The following is a 20,188-nucleotide window of genomic DNA, read 5'->3' as shown; positions in this document are numbered from 1 at the left end:
ATATTCACTGCACTGGAAGGATGGAAAATGTTATCTCCATCACTGGAGGAGAGACCTGCCTCACTAGAGACCGTTACTAGAGAGATACCATCTCTACAGGAGAGTTTTTATCACTAGAGGAGAGAGCAGATGGCCCCCTTGTCACACATCAATCACCTCTCATCACCACGGCACCAGGCATACCTCTCCAATCACCAGGGACCGGCAAAGAGTCACCTCTCAGTCACAATCAGACACAAGCGTAGAAACGAGAGAGAAAGACAGACTGAGAAACAGACAGACAAAAAGAGACAAAAAGAAAGACAATGAGAGAGATGGAAACCGAATGAATGACGGAGGGAGAGAGGGAAAGAGACAGAACGACAAAGAGAGAGCATCCATCAGGCATGGCAGGGACAGAGGAAGGTCTCTCTTTATGAGCTCTCTCCTGATTAAAAGCGCTTGATAAAAGCCAGACAGGGAGAAGAGCTTCAGAGAATCATGTGCTCATGCTTCACAGATCATTCATCCCCCATGAGGAGAAACAACCAATAAAAAGCTGGCGTTTATGACTCTGTAGGATAAGGTAGGCTGCGCTGGAACACCTGCGCCGGGTGGGGTGTGATTAACAACGACAAGTTCTAACTGGTATTAACTGTACATTGATATGCAGCCTCGTCTGTGCCAGTGAAAGGTGATGATGGATGGAGGGTGTGTGTGTGTGTGTGTGTTTGTGCTAAGTGAGGGGAGCCAAGTTGATTGATAGCTCTAAGATCCTAACCTTCACCCACCTCTGGCTCTCCTGTCCCCTACACAAACCTCTCTGTATTAATATCCAGTCTGGCATGACGGCCTGCTGATGATTACAGCTGGATGTTTCTTCCTGTCTTTCTGATGTTCACGCCCGGGTCCAGCTCTCCCTGCCAGCCTCTCCTACTCTCTCTCCTACTCTCTCTCCTCCTCTCTCTCCTCTTCTCTCTCCTCCTCTCTCTCCTCCTCTCTCTCCTCCTCTCTCTCTTCCTCTCCTCTCTTCTCCTCTCTCTCCTCCTCCTCTCCTCCTTTTCTCTCCTCTTCTCTCTCTTCCTCTCCTCTCTCCTCCTCCCTCTCCTCCTCTCTCTACTCCTCCTCTCTCTGTCCTCCTCCTCTCTCCTCCTCTCTCTCCACGGACGCTTCACCACACCCTCCTCTCTCTTTAGTGACTCATCCCCCCCCTCTTCTCTTCGTTCTTTCTCACTCTGCTTTTTCCCTCACTCCATCCACCCCACCACCCCCCTAAACACACACACACACACTCGGGTCCTGTAGATGGCAGGACGGGTCATGACCTGGCTGTACCCCCCCCCCAGAGCTTGTGTCCAGAGCGGACCTCCCCCCACACTGTGTCGTCCATCACATTAACGGTGTTCTGCCTGACTGGCGGGCGGGGGAGGGGGGTCATAAACCACGCCCGGCTTGCTCCCCTCCACCCTGCCCTGCCACCTGGCACCACGCCACGGGGGGAGGGGGCAGGGAAATGGGGGGGGGGGTGGGTGCTCCTTTCCAAGGACGTCCGGGGCAACGTCATTGTTGCCGGGGTGAAGAATATGCTGGCACGGCAACGGCACGATGGCCGTCCCACACACCGACCGATGGCGTCAGAGCAGAGCTGTGCCTGCATGCCGATGAGGCTCGTTTCCTCAATTACGCAATGGCCCTTCGCCGCCGGCACGTGAAGGACACAGTAAATCGGCACAACCTACACTGGACATACGCTGGACTTACACGGGGCCACACGCGCGGAGGTAATGGATTAGAAGGCTCTCTGCTGTTATTAGGTTTTCCCTGTTCAGCGTTCTACTAAGTCAGCATATTCCCTCTCCATGTCCTCAGGTAGCATTCTGCATCAGGACGTCCACGCACGGCCCCTGACATGGACCCAGGTGTCCTTTACACGCAGCGCGGAGACATGGACGCGCGCAGAGGGCAGGAGGTGTGTGTGTTTCTCGAAACACCACTGCACCAGAAACACCACAGTGGCGTCAATGTCAGCCAAGGTCAGGCCAACCCCCACCACACACACACACAAACACACACACACATGTGCGGAAAGGGAGGGCCAGTAGGGGGAACAGGAGGACTGGGAAGCTTAATGGTGTATCGTTGACCTCTATTTACCTTTTCAAAGTATCTGTTCCTATCATGCCAGATTTATTGTGGAAAATGAAAGAGATGGAGGGGGGGGTGAGGACAGAATGATGGTGAAATGGGAGGATAAACCGAAGGAGGGATTGGAGAGGAAGTGGGGGAAGGGGGGGGGGGGGTGAGTTCACTGTCTCTACCACACCGTGTGACTGAGTGATAACGGCTAGCTCAGCAACATCGCTCTCCTGCCGTCTAACCTTGGACACTCCAGTCCTCTGCGGTCTGTCTGCCTGTCTCCTTCCCTCGTTCCCTCCCTCCCTTCCTTTCTCTCTCCCTCCCTAGGATCCATCCATCCACCCCTCCCTCCTCCCCCCACCTCTCATTCACGTGGCAGGGTTCTGGCTAGCTGGAGTGAATGCCCCAGACTGTGATGATCTTCACCACACGGTGGACAGAGGAGAGACTGGGAGAGAACCAGAGAGATCTCCTCCCCTCTCCTCTCGCTTCTCCTCCTCCCCTCTCTCCTCCTCCCCTTTCATCTCGCTTCTCCTCCTCCCCTCTCCTCTCTCCTCCTCCCCTCCCCTCCCCTCTCCTCTCTCCTCCTCCCCTCTCCTCTCCTCTCCTCTCCTCTCCTCTCTCCTCCTCCCCTCTCTTATCTCTCCTCCTCCCCTCTCCTCTCTCTTCTCTCTTCTCTCTCCTCCTCCCCTCTCCTCTCTCATCTCTCCTCCTCCCCTCTCCTCTCTCCTCCTCCCCTCTCCTCTCTCCTCCTCCCCTCTCTTATCTCTCCTCCTCCCCTCTACTCTCTCTCCTCTCTCCTCCTCCCCTCTCTTATCTCTCCTCCTCCTCCCCTCTCCTCTCTCTTCTCTCTTCTCTCTCCTCCTCCCCTCTCTTCTCTCTCCTCCTCCCCTCTCCCCTCTCCTCTCTCCTCTCTCTTCTCCTCCCACCTCACTTTCTCTAATTGCCCCCCCAGCCTCAATCAAGCAAGGGAGGAGGAGGAATGAGATCAGAGCAGAGCAATGATGAGAAAAGACCTTACAACCAATGAGTCAAATCTCCAAAGACACAAATAATTACCTTGTATTAATGAAATGATTTAATTACGTGTTCAGAATGAAGGAGATCACTTTTATGCCTCAGTGAGCTACCATGGGATGAAAAGGCCAGACAAGGCTACCTATTCTAAACATCCTTTTCCACACAAATGAACACGAGTAGGTGACAACATGGCGATGCAGTGCTTCAATGTGAGTGAGTGTGTGCGTGCGTGTGTGCAAGTGTGTGTGTATATGTGTTTGAGTGTGTGTGCGCGTGTAGCTGTGTTCCGCATATCGAGCCACATTCATTGGGCTCATTCGTTCTCCGCCACTCCCCTCCCTCTCTCCTGTAAAGCCACCGGAGGAGTGACCGTGTCATCGCTCTCCCTCGCTCTCTCTCTCTCTCGCTCTCTCTCTCACCAGGAAGCGTTTCAAAGAATTATGCGTCTCTGTGCATCGCTATTACCTTGTCGTACACCTAGAGGGAACATCTAAACAAGCAGGTGAATGGATGTAGACTGAATCACAATGTGTCAGAAATGATATATTGTGGTGAGCAGGAAGAACTATCCTTATGGGTAGAGTTAGTCACCAGTTTATAACAAGCATAAAGGAAATATACTGTATACTTAGGACTATGACAAGTATTGGGAAGATGAGATATTCTGCTGATGCTAGCTGTTTCCATGAATGGTCTGTATAGGAATCCATTCATCCAAACATGTATATATATATACACACATTCAGAGAGAGACAGAGAGAGAGAGAGAGAGAGAGAGAGAGAGAGAGAGAGAGAGAGAGAGAGAGAGAGAGAGAGAGAGAGAGAGGGGGGGGGGGGGGGAGTTAGAGAGAGAGAGGGAGATAGAGAGAAGGGGAGAGAGAATGGGATTGGTTCAGTCATGTGACCTTCCCTGAGACAAGAGGACAGGAAACACAATAAGACTGGGGAATGACAGCATTGTCATATCAACTGGCTGACTCTGCAGTGTCTTCTTACAAGTTCTAACCTTCCAGCGCTACACAAGGGACACACAGGGGTGTGTGTGGGGGGGAGGGGGGGGGGCAGGGGGCGGGGTGATCTCTGACAAGAGTCACTCAACACTCCCTCTAAAAGGCTTAGCGAACTTCCTAATTCTCCCCTAAGAACTAACTCTCCGGTACACACACACACACACATGTGCCTGGTACTGAAATCTCTCTGGGACACACACACACACACAGGCGCACACACACGTTGAACCCGTTGCCCTTGCAGACTGGCCTGATGAGATGGAGAGTGGCAGGCAAGGGCGGAGCTATGACTGGCATCTGGGCCTGCCCTGCTCACTGCCCCCTCATACGGCTTCAGCACGCACACAAACACACACACGCACACAAACACACACAATATTTGATGCATTCATTTGACCAACTGCTTTCCTCTGTATGTGAATGCCTATAGAGTATATAGACACACACACACACACAATGTCATTAGTAATATAATACAGAGATAGACAATGATATACATGGTGCTATAAGAGGGATCACAAAGAGCTAGCCCTGGTGGAGACACTGCACCAGCTGTACACAGCCCCGCCTTGTTTAGCAGCCCTGGGCTGGCGGTCTGGATGCTTGACTAGCAGGCTGGATGGTGGGCTGGATGGTGGGCTGGATGGTGGGCTGGATGGTGGGCTGGATGGTGGGCTGGCTGCATGGATGGTTGGTTGGTTAATAAGCTGGCTGGATGGCTGCTCACCCAAACACAGCACAGCTCAACCATTCTAGTCCCAGCAGATCTATTACCATAACGTGTGTGTGTGTGTGTGTCTAGGGGGGCGTTGGAGTTCTTCTCAGGGGTCCAGCTACTGACAGACGCTTGCCTCGCTGACAAGATGTGACATGACAATCTGGAGGGTTTAGCCACGCCCCCTGTGGCACAGTTTAGCCACACCCCCTGTGGCAGCCAAAAGTTTCATGTTATTCTGTAGACCTGACGCAGATCCAGCAGGACAGGCCACACAGAGAGAATCGCAGGCTGGGGACAGTGAATGTGATGAGGGAGGAGCACAAGCAGATAACCTTGAGTGGGACAGACGCTTGTCATGGTTTACAGCAGGACTCCTTCTGACCTACACCAGCTTCCTACACAGAGAAATATGATCGCCGTCAGTTAAGAACTCTCCATGGTGCTGAACAGGACAGCTTTCCCTAACTGGCATCATCAGGGGATCAGCTGATTGGCTGGAAGAGGGCTGATTGACAAATCATTAGAAATAACCAACTGCGGGAGTTCTTCACCACCTACAAAGACTGTTTGCTTGTTCTCATTGTGTTGCCATGGTCATGAGCCGATGAAAGGCTAAACAACAGCTCTTTGAATTGATCAACTGACGTTCGGGGCTGCATACCCTGTTCCTAGAGAGCTACCGTTGTAGGCTTTCTATTAATTGGCTGGTTGACGAGCTGAATCATGTTTGTCACAACTGGGGTTCGAGTGAAATCCTACAGGAGGGCAGATCTCCAGGAGCAGGGTTGCACAGCCTGAATGCTTCCTCATTTCTTATAAGGTTGTTTAGGTTTTTTGGCAAAATATCCTTATTGTTGTCATGGCTACTCTGATAGACTTTCCACAGGGGATACAGCATCATGTTCATGTTCATCTCTGTGTTCAACTCTTGAACCTGTTCATGTTCATCTCTGTGTTCAACTATTGAACCTGTTCATGTTCATCTCTGTGTTCAACTCTTGAACCTGTTCATGTTCATCTCTGTGTTCAACTATTGAACCTGTTCATGTTCATCTCTGTGTTCAACTCTTGAACCTGTTCATGTTCATCTCTGTGTTCAACTCTTGAACCTGTTCATGTTCTTCTCCACCCAGACCTAATCAAACTAAACGGCATCCTAATCAAATGCTTTAATGTGAAACTCAAAGGCAACTTTGAGTTTCACATTAGTTTATTCATTAGTTTTTTCACATTAGTTTCACATTGAGTTTAACTTCTCTATCACACCAATATACCACAGTTTTGGGTGAAATCCAGATTACAATCAACAAAGCTATGCACTGAATCCCCCCCCCCCCACCACCATAAGCACCTTAAGTGCAGCCATAAACACTAATAAGGACACCCAGACAGCCAATCACCTTCCCCTCGTAACCTCATGACCCCTCCCCTAGACTGGGGTCATGTGACACGTGTGATGGATGGCGTCTGGTTGTGGCAGCAACATGACTCGAGCAGTCTTGCGTGTGTGTGTGTGTGTCTGCGTAGGTGTCAGCGTAAGTGTGTGCGCACCTGCATGTGTGTGCAGTAGGCACTATAGCAGCACCCCCAGTTGTTTTCAGTAGAAAGATAAGATCAAGGTTGATTTCTATATAACACAGGCATTGCATTCAGCCAAAGACAATAGTGTTACAGTGCTGTGGGCCTAATCTGGGTCAGAAACGCAGTAAGTCATCTCAGCTGGTGGGCTGGTCTCAGATGAGTGCTTCTAAGTCCAGTCACAAGCTGATCTTGTGGACAGACCACACACACACACACACACAGAGACAGGCACCACCAGTCTGCATAATGTAAAAGCCCCTTCACAAGAGCAGTCCATCAGCCAGGAAGTCAGTCAAGAACTCAATCAGTCAGTAAGGAACTTAGTCAGTCAGTCAGTTAGGAAGTCAGTCAGTCAGTTAGGAAGTCAGTTAGGAAGTTAGTCCGGGGCACTGTGGCACTGTGTGTCCCTCGGCCCTCAATGTCCTGTTTAGTACAGTTACATTACATTACATTTAGTCATTTAGCAGACGCTCTTATCCAGAGCGACTTACAGTACGTACAGGGACATTCCCCGAGGCAAGTAGGGTGAAGTGCCTTGCCCAAGGACACGTCATTTGGCACGACGGGGAATCGATCCGGTGACCTTCTGATTACTAGCCCGACTCCTTCACCGCTCAGCCATCTGACTCCCAGTTCTGGTCAGGAAAGCCAAACTGGAGCCGGTAATGAATGTTTGATGCCAGCAGTAGTCCTGCCCCTACAGGGGGTCCCAAAGCTCAACGTACCAAATTAAATATTTTGGAGAGAAAAAAAGTGTGAAATAAGAAAGGAAGGAATTCCTTTATTTTTTGTAGAATCACAGATGGCTTTGTGGGAGGGGATGAAAGCTTACTGTACACAGACAGTCAGTCTGCCAGGCCTGAAAAGCCCTGAATTAAGAGAGATGGGGGTGGGGTGGGGACATTCCGGGAAAGCATTCATAAACAATTGGTCAGTCATATGTAATGTACTTGCTAAGTAAGCACTTGGACAAGGGCCTAGCTCAGCTATTTGGATGGCTAGGCTAACATGCTAGCGCGCAAATGGACGTTAAAGGAGCTAGCTCGGGAATGAAGGTATTGGCAAAAAAAAGGGCCTTAGAGACTCGATACAGCCAATTATTAGCCAAAACAGCTTCTGCATGCGTCGGGGGGTGGAGGGGGGGAGGTTGCAGGCCTGACACGATTGGTCATTTGGTGTTTTCTGCTGATTCTGATGCTGGCCTCAGGGATCTGAGCAGGTTCAGCCTGTCAACAGGCACACAAATCAACACAGCTGTTGATTCCAATCAGAATCCACCATGGGGGGGTGTCGAGAACGAACAGTTTTGCAGAGAGGAGGTGGAATTCATGAGGAGTTCCTTCATAGATCCAAACCCTCTTCAGCAACGGCGTGGAGGTGGTGGTCACTGGTGCTGGTTGAGATGGCAATCAAGGTCACGGTTAGACGTTAGACCTGGTCTTCACAAGATCAACTCACCATCCCAAACAACCATCCCACTCAGAGCCCCTCCCCCTCCCCCTCCCCTCTCCCTCCCTCCCCCTCTCCCCCCCTCCCTCCATCTCCCCCTCTCCCCCCCCTCCCTCCCTCCCCCCTCTCCCTCTCCCTCCCTCCCCCTCTCCCTCCCTCCCCCTCTCCCCCTCCCTCTCCCCCTCTCTCTCACCATGTGACAGAGTGATCAAGGCTGGGAGGCCCTCCTGAACTGGCTTAGTGCTGGAATGCCATCAAAAAGCTCCAGCCTGGGAGAAATGTGTTAATCCGTTTGTACCTCTCTTTCCTCCTCCCCTCCCTCCATCTGGCCAATCAGGGCCGTCTCATCAGCGCACACGCAATGCTAACTCTCCCTGCCTCTGCTCAGCTATCTGATCTCTTGTTCCGTGAGGTTGTGAGCCCCCCACCCTGCTTTCTTCCAGTCACCTGGGTTCATTGTACCAACAGACAAAGGAGATAGGAGAAAGCAGATAAACGGGCAAACAAACGCAGCAGGATTAAGAAGTTCAGGGTCACATTTGAAGATTAAGGGTGTAAGCCTACAGTCAGCAAAAGAGAAGTGGCTTTCTATGTGGCAAACTATGAATTTCTAATAACTTTCAGTTCTATGATTTATATACACTTTTTTTTTTTTGCTGTGAAAGCTCTCTTTTAATTTGTACACTGACGTGTAGAAAATAAACAACAGCCAGGGTCAATGTGTACCTTGCACAGGTACAGCACACACACCCTCTCTAGGGAAATCCTATATGTCAGATCTATACAGTACAGTGTGGCAATTCTGAGGAATGTAGACGCCCAGTTTCTCTGTCTACAGAACAGAATGTTCTACTTGGAAATGTCTATTATAATTTCTTGCTTCTTTTTGTCTGTTTTACGATGATGACTGTATAGGAATACTAAGATTTGTGTATATTCCTCTGATTCACTGACTGTGCGGATGTGGAAAGCATCTCCACTCCTGATCAAAGCTTTCTTCCTACCAGCCTAGGGACACCCCAACACCCACTGTCATATCCTCCCCACAAGCAAGCAGACACACACTGGCACGCATGCACACACACACACACACACACACACACACAGGCTACGCAGGGACATGTCAGTCTGCTAAACACAAAGAAGATTCTCAGCAGACACCGGGAGATAACATCTGACTCGCAGATAAAAGCTACAGCCGAATTCCACGCAGCCGTCCAGCCCAGCGAACTGTAGACTGAGACATCAGTCGGTTAACCACAGTTCACGGCTTGTGAAGCACTGAGAAATGTACTGCAGTTACACAGACGTAGCCATGGAGAGTAGCTGTGAATACTCTAGATGTATAGGACATGAATGAGACCTTGTTCAATATGTGTTGGTGAGAGTGTGTGTACGCGTGTTTCCATGCATGTGTGCTGCTTCTCCAGTGAGTGAGAGTGTGTGAGTGTGTGACAGTGTGTGGCAGCAGTACGTGTAGACACATTCCCTGCCGGTGACCCAGTATTTTGGGAGAGTGACAGATGATCCGGGGCCAGGCTGAGGGTTCAGCGTGCGGCTGCAGAGATCCTCAGAGAGTCTGGGGAGAACTGATGATCTGCTGCAGCTACTGCATTACACTACACAGGCAGTGTCGGGGATCTTTGTATGGAAGTGGTAGAGAGAAAGAGCGAGCAAGAGAGAGAGATAAAAATGAAAGAGAGAGAGACAAAAGTGAAAGAGAGAGAGAGAGAGAGAGAGAGAGAGAGAGAGAGAGAGAGAGAGAGAGAGAGAGAGAGAGAGAGAGAGAGAGAGAGAGAGAGAAAAGTGAAAGAGAGAGAGAGAAAAGTGAAAGAGAGAGAGAGAAAAGTGAAAGAGAGAGAGAGAGAGAGAGAGAGAGAGAGAGAGAGAGAGAGAGAGAGAGAGAGAGAGAGAGAGAGAGAGAGAGAGAGGGCTTGTTAAGAGAATTAATGAATGAATGAATGAGAGTGTGCGTGTGTCGGTCGGCATAGAATTCCTAACTCCTTCCTTCATTGTATGCTACATGTTCACACACGCGCGTGCACACACACACACAAACTGCACCTGCGGCTTTTTACCCCCTCTCCTTGACAAACAGACGTGGCACAGCGGGCAGATCCATGCCACTGCCACCCCTCTCAGCCTTCAACACTGTGCCAAGAGGCAGGCCGACTCCCCAGCCCCTAGCCCCAGCCCTCCTCTGCCCCCAGCCCTCCCCTGCCCTGCCCCCAGCCCTCCCCTGCCCTGCCCCCAGCCCTCCCCTGCCCTGCCCCCAGCCCTCCCCTCCCCTAGCCCCAGCCCTCCCCAGCCCCCAGCCCTCCCCTGCCCTGCCCCCAGCCCTAGCCCCAGCCCTCCCCTTCCCCACAGCCTCAGCCCTCCCCTATGGTGTCCTCCAGCTCTGTGTGGGACAGCCTATGGTGTCCTCCAGCCCTGTGTGGGACAGCCTATGGTGTCCTCCAGCTCTGTGTGGGACAGCCTATGGTGTCCTCCAGCTCTGTATGGGACAGCCTATGGTGTTTTTTTCTTCAGTTCTATTTGGAATGGCAGGGTGTTTCCCTAGAGTAAATGTACAGCAGGCCTGCAATGTTTCAGCTTTTCCCCCACATTCTGCATTTCCAACACCTGCAGGCTACGAGAGTGGGGGGGCTGGTGCACTGTGCTGCACACACACTCTCTCTCGCTTTCAAACATACACACAAAAGTGCACACACAAGAGTGCAGGCACACACACACTTGAGGCGCCAGCCCTGTGCCAGCTCTCCTCAACAGCTGCTTCCCCACCACCAAACCTCTCCACTCTGACATGCAGAGAGCCCTTCCACCACACTGGAGACAGGCATGGGGCAGGGTGCAGACAGAGACAGAGACAGAGACAGAGACAGAGACAGAGACAGAGACAGAGACAGAGACAGAGACAGAGACAGAGACAGAGACAGAGACAGAGACAGAGACAGAGAGACAGACACAGAGAGACAGAGAGACAGAGAGAGACAAGAGTAGATTTGGCAAATTAAGATAAAGTGAGGAAGGTCTGGTATTTTTGCAGCCATTCAAAAAGCCCTATTATGTAGTCAAGCAGTCAAGGACAGATTACCCCCTGAGCTTGTAAAGGGTGCTGTAAATGTCAAAACACTGTTTCTGCCATAGGCTAAATCACAGTTACATGTTAGATTGTGTTGCATAATGCAGTGGCATAACTTGGCATGTTAAATCAATACGACTGGCAAACAGGGATGCTATGATATAAACACAGATCAACATGAAATGTACATGTGCCTGGTCTGGGGTCTCCCGGGTCTGAAGCCTGCTTCATTCCCTCACTTGGTCTGGTGTGTGTGTGTCTTCCCTCTCTCTACTAGAGCAGTGATCGGTCCACAGGCTGAGGTCAGAGAACGTTTAGAGCCATCAGTCTCCTCTCAGAACGGCCTGCTGTCCCTCCAGGGAAACAGCACAATGAGAACACAACTATGCACACGCACGTGAAAGCATGCACGCACACACACACACACACACACACACCATTAGGGCATGGAACCCAAGGTCAACTGTGGACTAATGGACCACAGCAGTCCTTATGAAAGTCCAATTAAGAATCCACAATAGGAAGGCCAAGCTTTAGACTGTTTAAATATTTGGGCTTTTCACATTCTTCTTTTTCTTCCTTCAAAAAAGATATCAACACAAAGACTTAATAAATGCTTTGAGGCATGTAGCAAGCCTGTCAGGGTTTCATGAGCCAGGGAGGAGGGGGAGGCAAGGCAGTGTCAATATACAGGAGGGCAGTCTATGAGGTTGGGAATCTAAACCAGTGTTACTGCAGAATAGTACCAGAGGCTTCTTCTGCTCCGACCAACCCTCTTTCCTGCTTCACATGGTCCCAATTCCCACCGTAAACACCCCCTTTATCCATGCCTTTCTCTCTCTGTTTTTCTCCATCCCCTTGCCTGCCTCCTTCCCTCTCCCCCCTTCATCTCTTTGTGTTTGCCAGAGAGGGTCAAAGAACAAAAATGCCTGTGGCAGGGGTCCAGGGTAGAAAACTGGAATATTTTCCCCTAAAACTCCCCACAGACACCTTCTCCCCCACATGAAAAGCTGGAAGCGTACAGAAGCCCAGCTGGTTTGAGGGGGGCAAGCAGGGACCTCAGGGGAGAGGAGAAGCTGAACTGGAACTCCCAGACGTGTGTGGAAGTAGAGCCCGTCTCTCATCGAGCTGCCGAAAGCGGAGCTGGGCTGTGCTGAGGAGAAACCGTCGCACAGCGCAATTCGATGACTCACGGTTTCCGAAAAGGTTGACCGGACAATACGGACTGCTGGACATGTCAGGCTTAGCTGCTAGTGATCGGGATCAGAGAACTCACGGTTCCCTGGCCTGTCACCATCGCTCTTTAGAGAGAGAGAGAGCATATCCTCCTCATAGGCAGCAGAAAACTGGTTTCCTCAGTGAAGCAGAACCTTAACAAAAAAATTATTTTTTGGTTAACAGACGTGTCGATTAAATTATTGGCAATCGACGCTTCAATTAACCCACCAATTAGATCAGAGCATGTTTCATTCTCTGGAGAAGCTAATGATGTCATTTTTTAAACTGACAGACAACGTTGATGAAATCCCCTCCTAGGAGCACGTTAATGAGGATAAACGGCATCAGGAGAGCAGTGAGCTTGTTACCCGACACTGTCATCCGCCCAGACACGCAGCGCCCTGCTAGACACGCAGCGCCCTGCTAGACACGCAGCGCCCTGCTAGACACGCAGCCGTCAAATAACAGAAGATCGGAACATATGATAACTGTCTGAAAAATGGATATGGATGATGGATGACTCCTCTCCTGTCGAGGGATTTCAATGTAATTTCCTAGCATGTTTTCATTTGTTGCCTTTGAACTCCAAAATGTATTAATGACAACCTGACACCACGCAAGACTGCTTCCTGTAAGATGACAACTGAGAAAGTGGATTTCGGGAAGGCATTTTATGCTATCCTGAGAGATACGGGATCAAAGCTGTTTTAGAGAAGTAGCGCTGAGGGACAAGAGAACCACCAGAAGACTGGAGCCCTCTGAAACAAAGGCCTGTCTATGATTCTCCTTTCTCACACATACAAACACACCCTCCTCGAATTTCCTCAAGGAGTGCACCACACACTGGCGTCAAAACACAGCCTGCAGGCCTGAGGGGCCTTAGGGCTGGAGGGCCTGAGGGCTGGAGGGAATAAGTAGACGCGTTCATCAGTGAGGAAAATACACAAATCTGTTCACTGGCTGAAGAACTGCGTTCATAGAGCTGCTCATTGGCCAGGGAAAAGCCATGGAGAGTGATCATTTGTAGGATAAGAGAGGAGAGACACAGAAGAGTAGTGGTTGTGGGAGTTTGGTAGCTGTAGACGGTGCTCATGTAGGGGGTCTGCTGCTACTAACCTTATGAAATTGTAGCTCACCGCAGCGGGTATAAAAAGCATTGATGGAGGGTTTGACGGTTTGGGAGCTACGACAAGAGTCCTGCCGGGCAGACTGCCTGTCTGCCTGCCTGAGACACAGATCTATGTAGTCCTGTCACGGATCTCAGAACACAATCTTCAAGCACAACAGCACACACAGGGAGGTTAAACACTCACACAGTATACACATGCTCAGGGTAAAGACACACACACCCATAGACACACACACACACACACCCACCCACACACAGACACACAGGAAGAGAAGACCAGGACTCAGAAAGCAGCTGCTCCCTTTCTAAATTTATCAGGGGAGCTGAGCTCAGTGTGAGGGAGTGTGTGTGTGTGTGTGTTTTTGGGGGACAGAGGTTGAGCACAATGCTCAAGCCTGTCTAAATGTTGCTGAACTCTCAGTCCTCCTAATCCTTCTCATCTTCCCCCTCCTCCTCTTACAGTTCGGTAAATAAGCATCTCTCTCTAAAGGCCTGCTGTGTGAAGCAAAAGGACTATTGATGCACTGGGTTTAGCAAGAGCCTCTGTTAAAACATTCATAATGGAAGCATACCCAGGGACCGAGCTCTAAGAAGATCCCCTAGTTGGAGGCAGGTAACAGCCTCCGCTGAGCCCATACAAACTGACTCCATGAAGCAGGAACTTCAGAGAACACAGGGGCCCGAGTGCGTGTGTGCACGTGTGTTTTGCACAGAAACACTGGCTGTCACGCACGTAGTCGCGCAATCCAATCAGAGCTGGCCCTTCAGAGTGGACACTGGGATTGTTAACTTGTGAAGCACAAGAAGGAGGTAGGGTCTACAGTCATTCTCATTATTTATTTAGAAAACATGATGATTCTCATCTGAGATTTGGAGAGGCAGGGGGGGGGATAGGCACAAGCAAAGCTCATGTGAGAAGGTTGGGGTTGTACCGAATGAATATCGCCAGGTAAACGAAGCAGTGGGTTCAGCCTGTACACTGTCGACCTATTGATCTGCGGGTAACACAGAGAGACACAGAGAGAGAGAAAGAGAGACAGATGGACAGACAGAGAGAGAGAGAGGCGCTTTCTGCAGGCTCTCGGAAAACACTTGAATAAATCGAATGTTCAGTCAGAGACCAAACAGAGAGACAAATATGTGTAGATATCGAAGTCAGTCCAAAATTCTCAGTCCAGTACAATTTTCCATTCATCCTTCATTGAGAAGTCTGAAGTGGAGACTGAAAGAGCCTGTCCTGCCTTAAAGACACAGACAAATGTTGGCCGTAGTAACGTGAACAGAGACGTGTAGTAAATCTGCCTGGCCAGAAGGGGAGAGCACAATTGGCAAACACTGGCAGTTTTAAGAGTCGGTTTTACAGCTGCTGCAGTCTGAGCATGTTCCCTGAGGGACGGATGTTGAGTCCAGGACACTACAAGATCTGTACCGCTCACCAGAGCAGGACAGAGAGGCGAGTGTGTGTGTGTGTGAGAGTGTGTGTGTGTGTGCGTGCATGTCCAAAAACACACCCTGTGCTACTGGTGTCGCCATGGCGATATGGTCCGAGGCTAGCAAGGGAATGGCGATTGGCGCCCCTTAACAGTTCTCGAGGAATGTCTACACGCCAGCATGCACAAACACACACGCATTAAGCCACACACACATTGAGCCACACACACATGCAAGTGAACTAACGGCAAATGTTTTTTTTCTGTACAGCTCTCATTGTCCCACTAACAGAAGCCAGCCCCGTTTTTAAGTCCCTCCCCTCTGAGCCAGATCAAATTGAGAAGGGGGTTTACAGTAATGGCTTTGAGGAAATGTCTTGCAACCATTGCAACAACAAACAAAAAAAATCCCTCCTTCTCTAACTTAACCAACACATAAGTAAATCACTAATAAGATTTTCCTTATCAGAATATACTGTGAAACATGCTGAGCCACAGTCAATCCAAGCAGATTTCACTTAATCTTTTACAAATATAAATATGTAGGTATCAACGTGGTGTTAGGTAATGTGACAAATTGTGGGTTGCCAAGTTAAGGACTATTTTAGCACCAATTGGTGGTTTGTGAGATTGGCCAGGGGTCTGTTGGAGAGGGCCTGCAGTCTCAAGTCACACTCCATTTCCCTTCTCTGCAGGAGCGAGGGAATGCTAGGGGGAGAAAAGGACAGATGTAGGTTGATACCGCATTGTGTGTGTGTGTGTGTGTGTCAACTGTACCCCATCATATCTCATCACCCATCATAGCTTTGCTAGCAAGCAGGCATGAAAGAAAAAAAGGCAAGGACATATCAGTCCAATCTAACATGAATCGGTAATATCACCGACAAAACACATTGAACAGAAAGCGCTTGATGTTGGCTTGCTGCATTGTCTCTCATGCAGGCCAAGGATACTCTACCACCTTCACAGACATGTAAACAAGGACATGTCTATTTTCCCAAACAAGTCTCTGTTGAAGTAAAACAGATTATCCCTACCCGGGAACCAACTAGACAAACAGACACCAAGGTCATACAGGACAAGTACATTCAACCTGTGTGACTGGTTGAACGGTGCCTGACATCTAACAAGGCTCTTATTTCTAACTGATGTGGATGCAGTTTGGCCAAAACACCTTCTAACAACCAGAGCACAACACTGCTGATATGAGAGCTTTGTTTTTCGTCTTGTTTTCAGGCTGGCTCAATAGCCTTGCTGCATTGGCTCCTTCTGGGTGTAGGTGTTGATCGATAGATCAGTCTTGAGGGCAGTGGGAAAGTGTGTGTGTGTGTGTGTGTGTTACAGTGCTTTGTTGCGTGTGTAATGTTGTAGTGAATGGCCGTGTCAGCATCCTTCTTGAAGTCGTGCACCCGTGATCGTCCCTCAAACACACAGACCTCCGTGTGACGTAACATACACACACAGAAGCAAGATTTTTGGCGCACACGCATACTGTACACACCCACATGTGCAGAACACACACATTGTGTACAAGGTTAATGGGACAGTGGGCAGCTGTGAGGGACAGTCCCAGACAGGGGGTTACCCCGGCCGCAATTACCCAGCAGGGGGTCCCGCCTCCAGCCTGTCTGAACGCCCTCTGACTCCTGACCTTGCCCCTGGACTGGGGCCAGGGCTCTGTACCCTCCCACACAGACCTCCACTCTGACCCCATATGATTAGACGGCTGATAAGGAAGACACAGCATACGAGCCATTGACAGACTGCCTCTGTTCACAGCGAGGCAGTGTGAGGCTGCTTGTTCTGAGACGAGGGGAGATCCTGGAGCGTGTTGCTTTAATGCTGACTGGCTCATACACACACAAAAACACACACAGAGTACAGAAGCATTAATCATGACCGACTCAACAACCCCCCTCCCCTCCTCCATTGTCTTCCACATGCTCCTGGGCCAAGGTTGACTTTACAGCCTCTGTATTTAACCAGGATGCTGCAAAGGTGGCGTGCCGTGGAGATTAAATCAAAGGACATGTGTGCTTAGGGATGGGCTGGTATCTGGGATCGCCTGGCCGTGCCTGGATCATCCTGGTACACCAGCCCAGAACAATCAGAAATCACCCTCTAGATATGCTGGCTACTGTAATGCAACATCATCGGGCTAATTGACGCTAATTCTGTTAGACACCTTTAATTCTATGTCCCATGAGGTCTTAGGGGTATGTGATCTTCCTGACCTCACAGATGGGAAAAGTAAAAGCCAAAAATGCAATGCCTGTGTTACAACAAACTTTTTGCAAGCCATCCACCCTGAACCAGAGTTGATGGGTTCTGCAGCAGTGTGAATGAGTGTGAATGAGTGTGAATCCGAGTCTTACCAAGGTAGAGGGACGCATTCTCCTTCTTCACGTTGTCGTCCAGGTAGGTGGGCCCCAGGGTATAGATGGGAGTCGACCCCATGCCCACCAGTATTTGGGCACAAATGAACAGCGCCACGTAGAGGTTGTGTTCATTGCCCTCCTGGTCGCGCGGGCACGACCCAGCGTCGAGAAGTTCGCGCCCGCTGGCGTTGCCCGCGAGGCAGAGCCCCTCGTGGCCCGTGGAGGAGTTCAGCTCCTGGATCTGGTAGGGCGGGGAGATGAAGTGGGGCAGGGAGAACAAGCCGGCCCCGATGGCAATCAGGATCCCCCCCACAGCCAGCCAGCGAGGCCTCTGGCCCCGGCCCCCAAAGTACGAGATGAACACGACCACGAGCAGGCTGCCGATGTCGAAGCAGCTGACCAGCAGGCCGGACTCGGAGCTGCGGAGGCTGTAGCGCTTCTCGATGGTGGTGATGACACTGCTCAGGTAGCCGGACACCATGAGGGACTGGATGAAGGTCAGGTAGGACATACAGAACAGGAAGCTGCGCGAGTCCGCCAGGATCACGCGCATAAACTTACGAACGGGGACTAGGACGAAGCGGGTTAGGGAGAAGCCCAGCTTCTTCCCCCCAGAGCTCCCGGCCCGGTGACCCTCCACAGGCATGGAGCTACTCAGGCCGACCAGGCTGGAGGCGGAGGGGGAAAAGTCTGTCCGGGAGGGGGACTCCGCCTGGCTGGAGTCTGGGGTTTTGGGCTGGAGCTCGCTGCTCTGGTCAGCGGCCAGAGATGTGTGAGTTGTGTTGACTAGTCGTGGGTCCATTAGCTCACTGGCTTGCTGGCAGGGCCCGTTCAGGATGGGTAAGCTTTTGGACTTGAAGCTCCCTGGGTCCAAGAACGGGGTCTTGAACTCGTTCACATCCATGGATACGTCGCTACCCGTCTCGTCATTGTCGGATGACGTCATGGCGTGGCTTAGAATAGCTTCCATATCTCTAATGACGACTCAGAATAAACATCTAGTGCCACATAAGGACATGAAAACATTACTACTACTACTACTGCAAGGGTGGCGACTGAGGCAAAGAGGTTGCCCAAGCAGTACAACTGAGGAGGTCTGGGGTTTTCTAGCTATGTTCATGATTCATCTTCATTGCTATTTGCAACAACGCTGCTTTCTCCCCAAACACCCAAAGTCTAAGCACCTCATCTAGACTAAAACATCACTGTCTCCTAACAAGCCACTGACGAACGGTGATACTATCTTGACCAAACAGAAAACAACATCACTCATGTCCATATGTAGCCTGTTATCCCATCCGAGCAGAATGCTACGAATGGAAATATTTTGTTCTTAAGCAAAGCGCTAGACAATAGCGTAGTATGAGACTATGTTACAAATATATGTAGTCAAACAAAATGTTGGCACTTCGAATAATTCATTCTCGCCTTTCTAGTACTATTACACGATTTACGGTCTAGATTTCATAGTTCTTTGTTATCTGGCACCGCTGGCAGTCTTCATAACGTAACGTTTTTGTTCGCTTCTATCCAGAAAGCTGCACTGAATTCTACAGAAAAACAAAAAATAAAGTTGCAATTGTTAGAATTCTTATAACACAGCATCATATTGTAGGCTATATTGAGAAACATTTACCTGTGTCAAATGTAGTTCTTCCTTTCTTTCAAATATTGTAATTTCAAAACACGGATGTGTAAACATGTATATCGTTAAATAATACGGTACGTGTACTCATTATAACAGTGATCATACATCTGTGCAAATACGATCTGCTGTCAAGTTCAGAAAGCTATTCTTCTGTCAAATAGGGAATTCGAGGAACAATGAGAAAAGTCACCCAGTAGCGTTTTAGTCCCGACTTTGAAAAGAAAATACACATGATTCAAGTATAAATTAGTCCGGATGTAAGTCGCTTCAACAATGACAATGACTGTTTAATAAGTTACAGATACATAACATGGATATTCTCTAAACTATTTTAGAAAACGATACTACACTAACGTAACTGTACAGAAAGAGCCGTTATACTCACTCAGGACGCAAGGAGGTAGGCGGTTGTTGTCTCCGAAGCGGCCACTCAGTGAATGAGATTGCGGATGGTCGGTGGTGGGGGGGATACAACGGGAGCGAATAATTTTTACGCCAGCCACCGGGACTTGTAGTCTTTCAGCAAATCGTTTCACTGGTTGAAAAACGCTGCCCGTCTCTGCAAGCATTCATCACCAGCGAGATCCTGGGCAACACATATTCACCGGCTCGAAAGCCGTGCGTAACGAGCGTCAAAACAATCATTCTCCACCACTGACTTTAGCGGTCTGTTGGTTTTCGAGACTACATGTACCAAAATGCTCCGTCAGCCGTCATGCCAGCTTATTGCGAAACCTGCATAAAATCGACAGCTGCGACCCACTATGACCCCAAAAGTGATTGACGGCATTCAGAATTGGGCTTTGGACAATGGCCTCTGTTCTTGAAAGTCTCTTGCCTCTTCCAAGGCTGTAGCCTATTTGAATTGTAAATTCATTTATAATGGATTGAACTCATGTTTCTGAAGACTTCTATTTAAATAATGTTAAAGCTACAGAACACAAATCATTTAAAATGTATTAAACATGCCTTTGCTGTACCATGAATGCACAAGTTTACATTTCTTTATATTTGTATTAGATGTCTTCGGCTGAAAATACACTCGTTAATGGGACTGCCCTCAAACCATTATGCTCCAATCAGGTGACGTCTTCTTCCTCCCACTGGTTGTTGGAGGGATGGATGACTTTCCCCAAGGTCATTAAATCAGTGAAATGGTGGGATGCTTTTTCTTCCCCCACCTCCACCTCTTCCTCCTCTCTTCTGCACATGTGTGTGGTCGCTGTGCCCTCAGTACAGGCTAATGACTGTCAACCTTAGTTGGCAGGTTTTGGGCTGTTATTTTAACCGGCCTCAGGGCTTTTGAGAAAGTGAGTGTTCATTGAAAACGCAATTGTAAATGTCAAAAACTGAAACCATATGAATGGGTAAATAAAATAAGTCTAAAATTACATCTATGATCCCAAAATT

At 49.6% G+C, this 20,188-nt stretch overlaps 1 protein-coding gene across 1 annotated transcript in view; it reads right to left on the bottom strand.

The window, feature by feature from the left end:
• The window catches only part of LOC124464221 (solute carrier organic anion transporter family member 5A1-like), a 33,729-nt gene extending 14,305 nt beyond the window's left edge, over nt 1-19,424 (bottom strand). Inside the window, exons 1-2 of the mRNA XM_047016194.1 lie at nt 19,164-19,424; nt 17,128-18,680 (exon numbers count right to left, since the gene is read on the bottom strand). Coding sequence (XP_046872150.1) covers nt 17,128-18,100 — 973 coding nt within the window. The 5' untranslated portion in view covers nt 18,101-18,680; nt 19,164-19,424. The remainder of the gene's footprint in view (nt 1-17,127; nt 18,681-19,163) is intronic.
• Nucleotides 19,425-20,188: the final 764 nt, after the last annotated feature.

Source organism: Hypomesus transpacificus, unplaced genomic scaffold (assembly GCF_021917145.1).
Source record: "Hypomesus transpacificus isolate Combined female unplaced genomic scaffold, fHypTra1 scaffold_323, whole genome shotgun sequence".
NCBI lineage: Eukaryota > Metazoa > Chordata > Actinopteri > Osmeriformes > Osmeridae > Hypomesus > Hypomesus transpacificus.
This window is presented reverse-complemented; position numbering and strand designations above follow the sequence as displayed.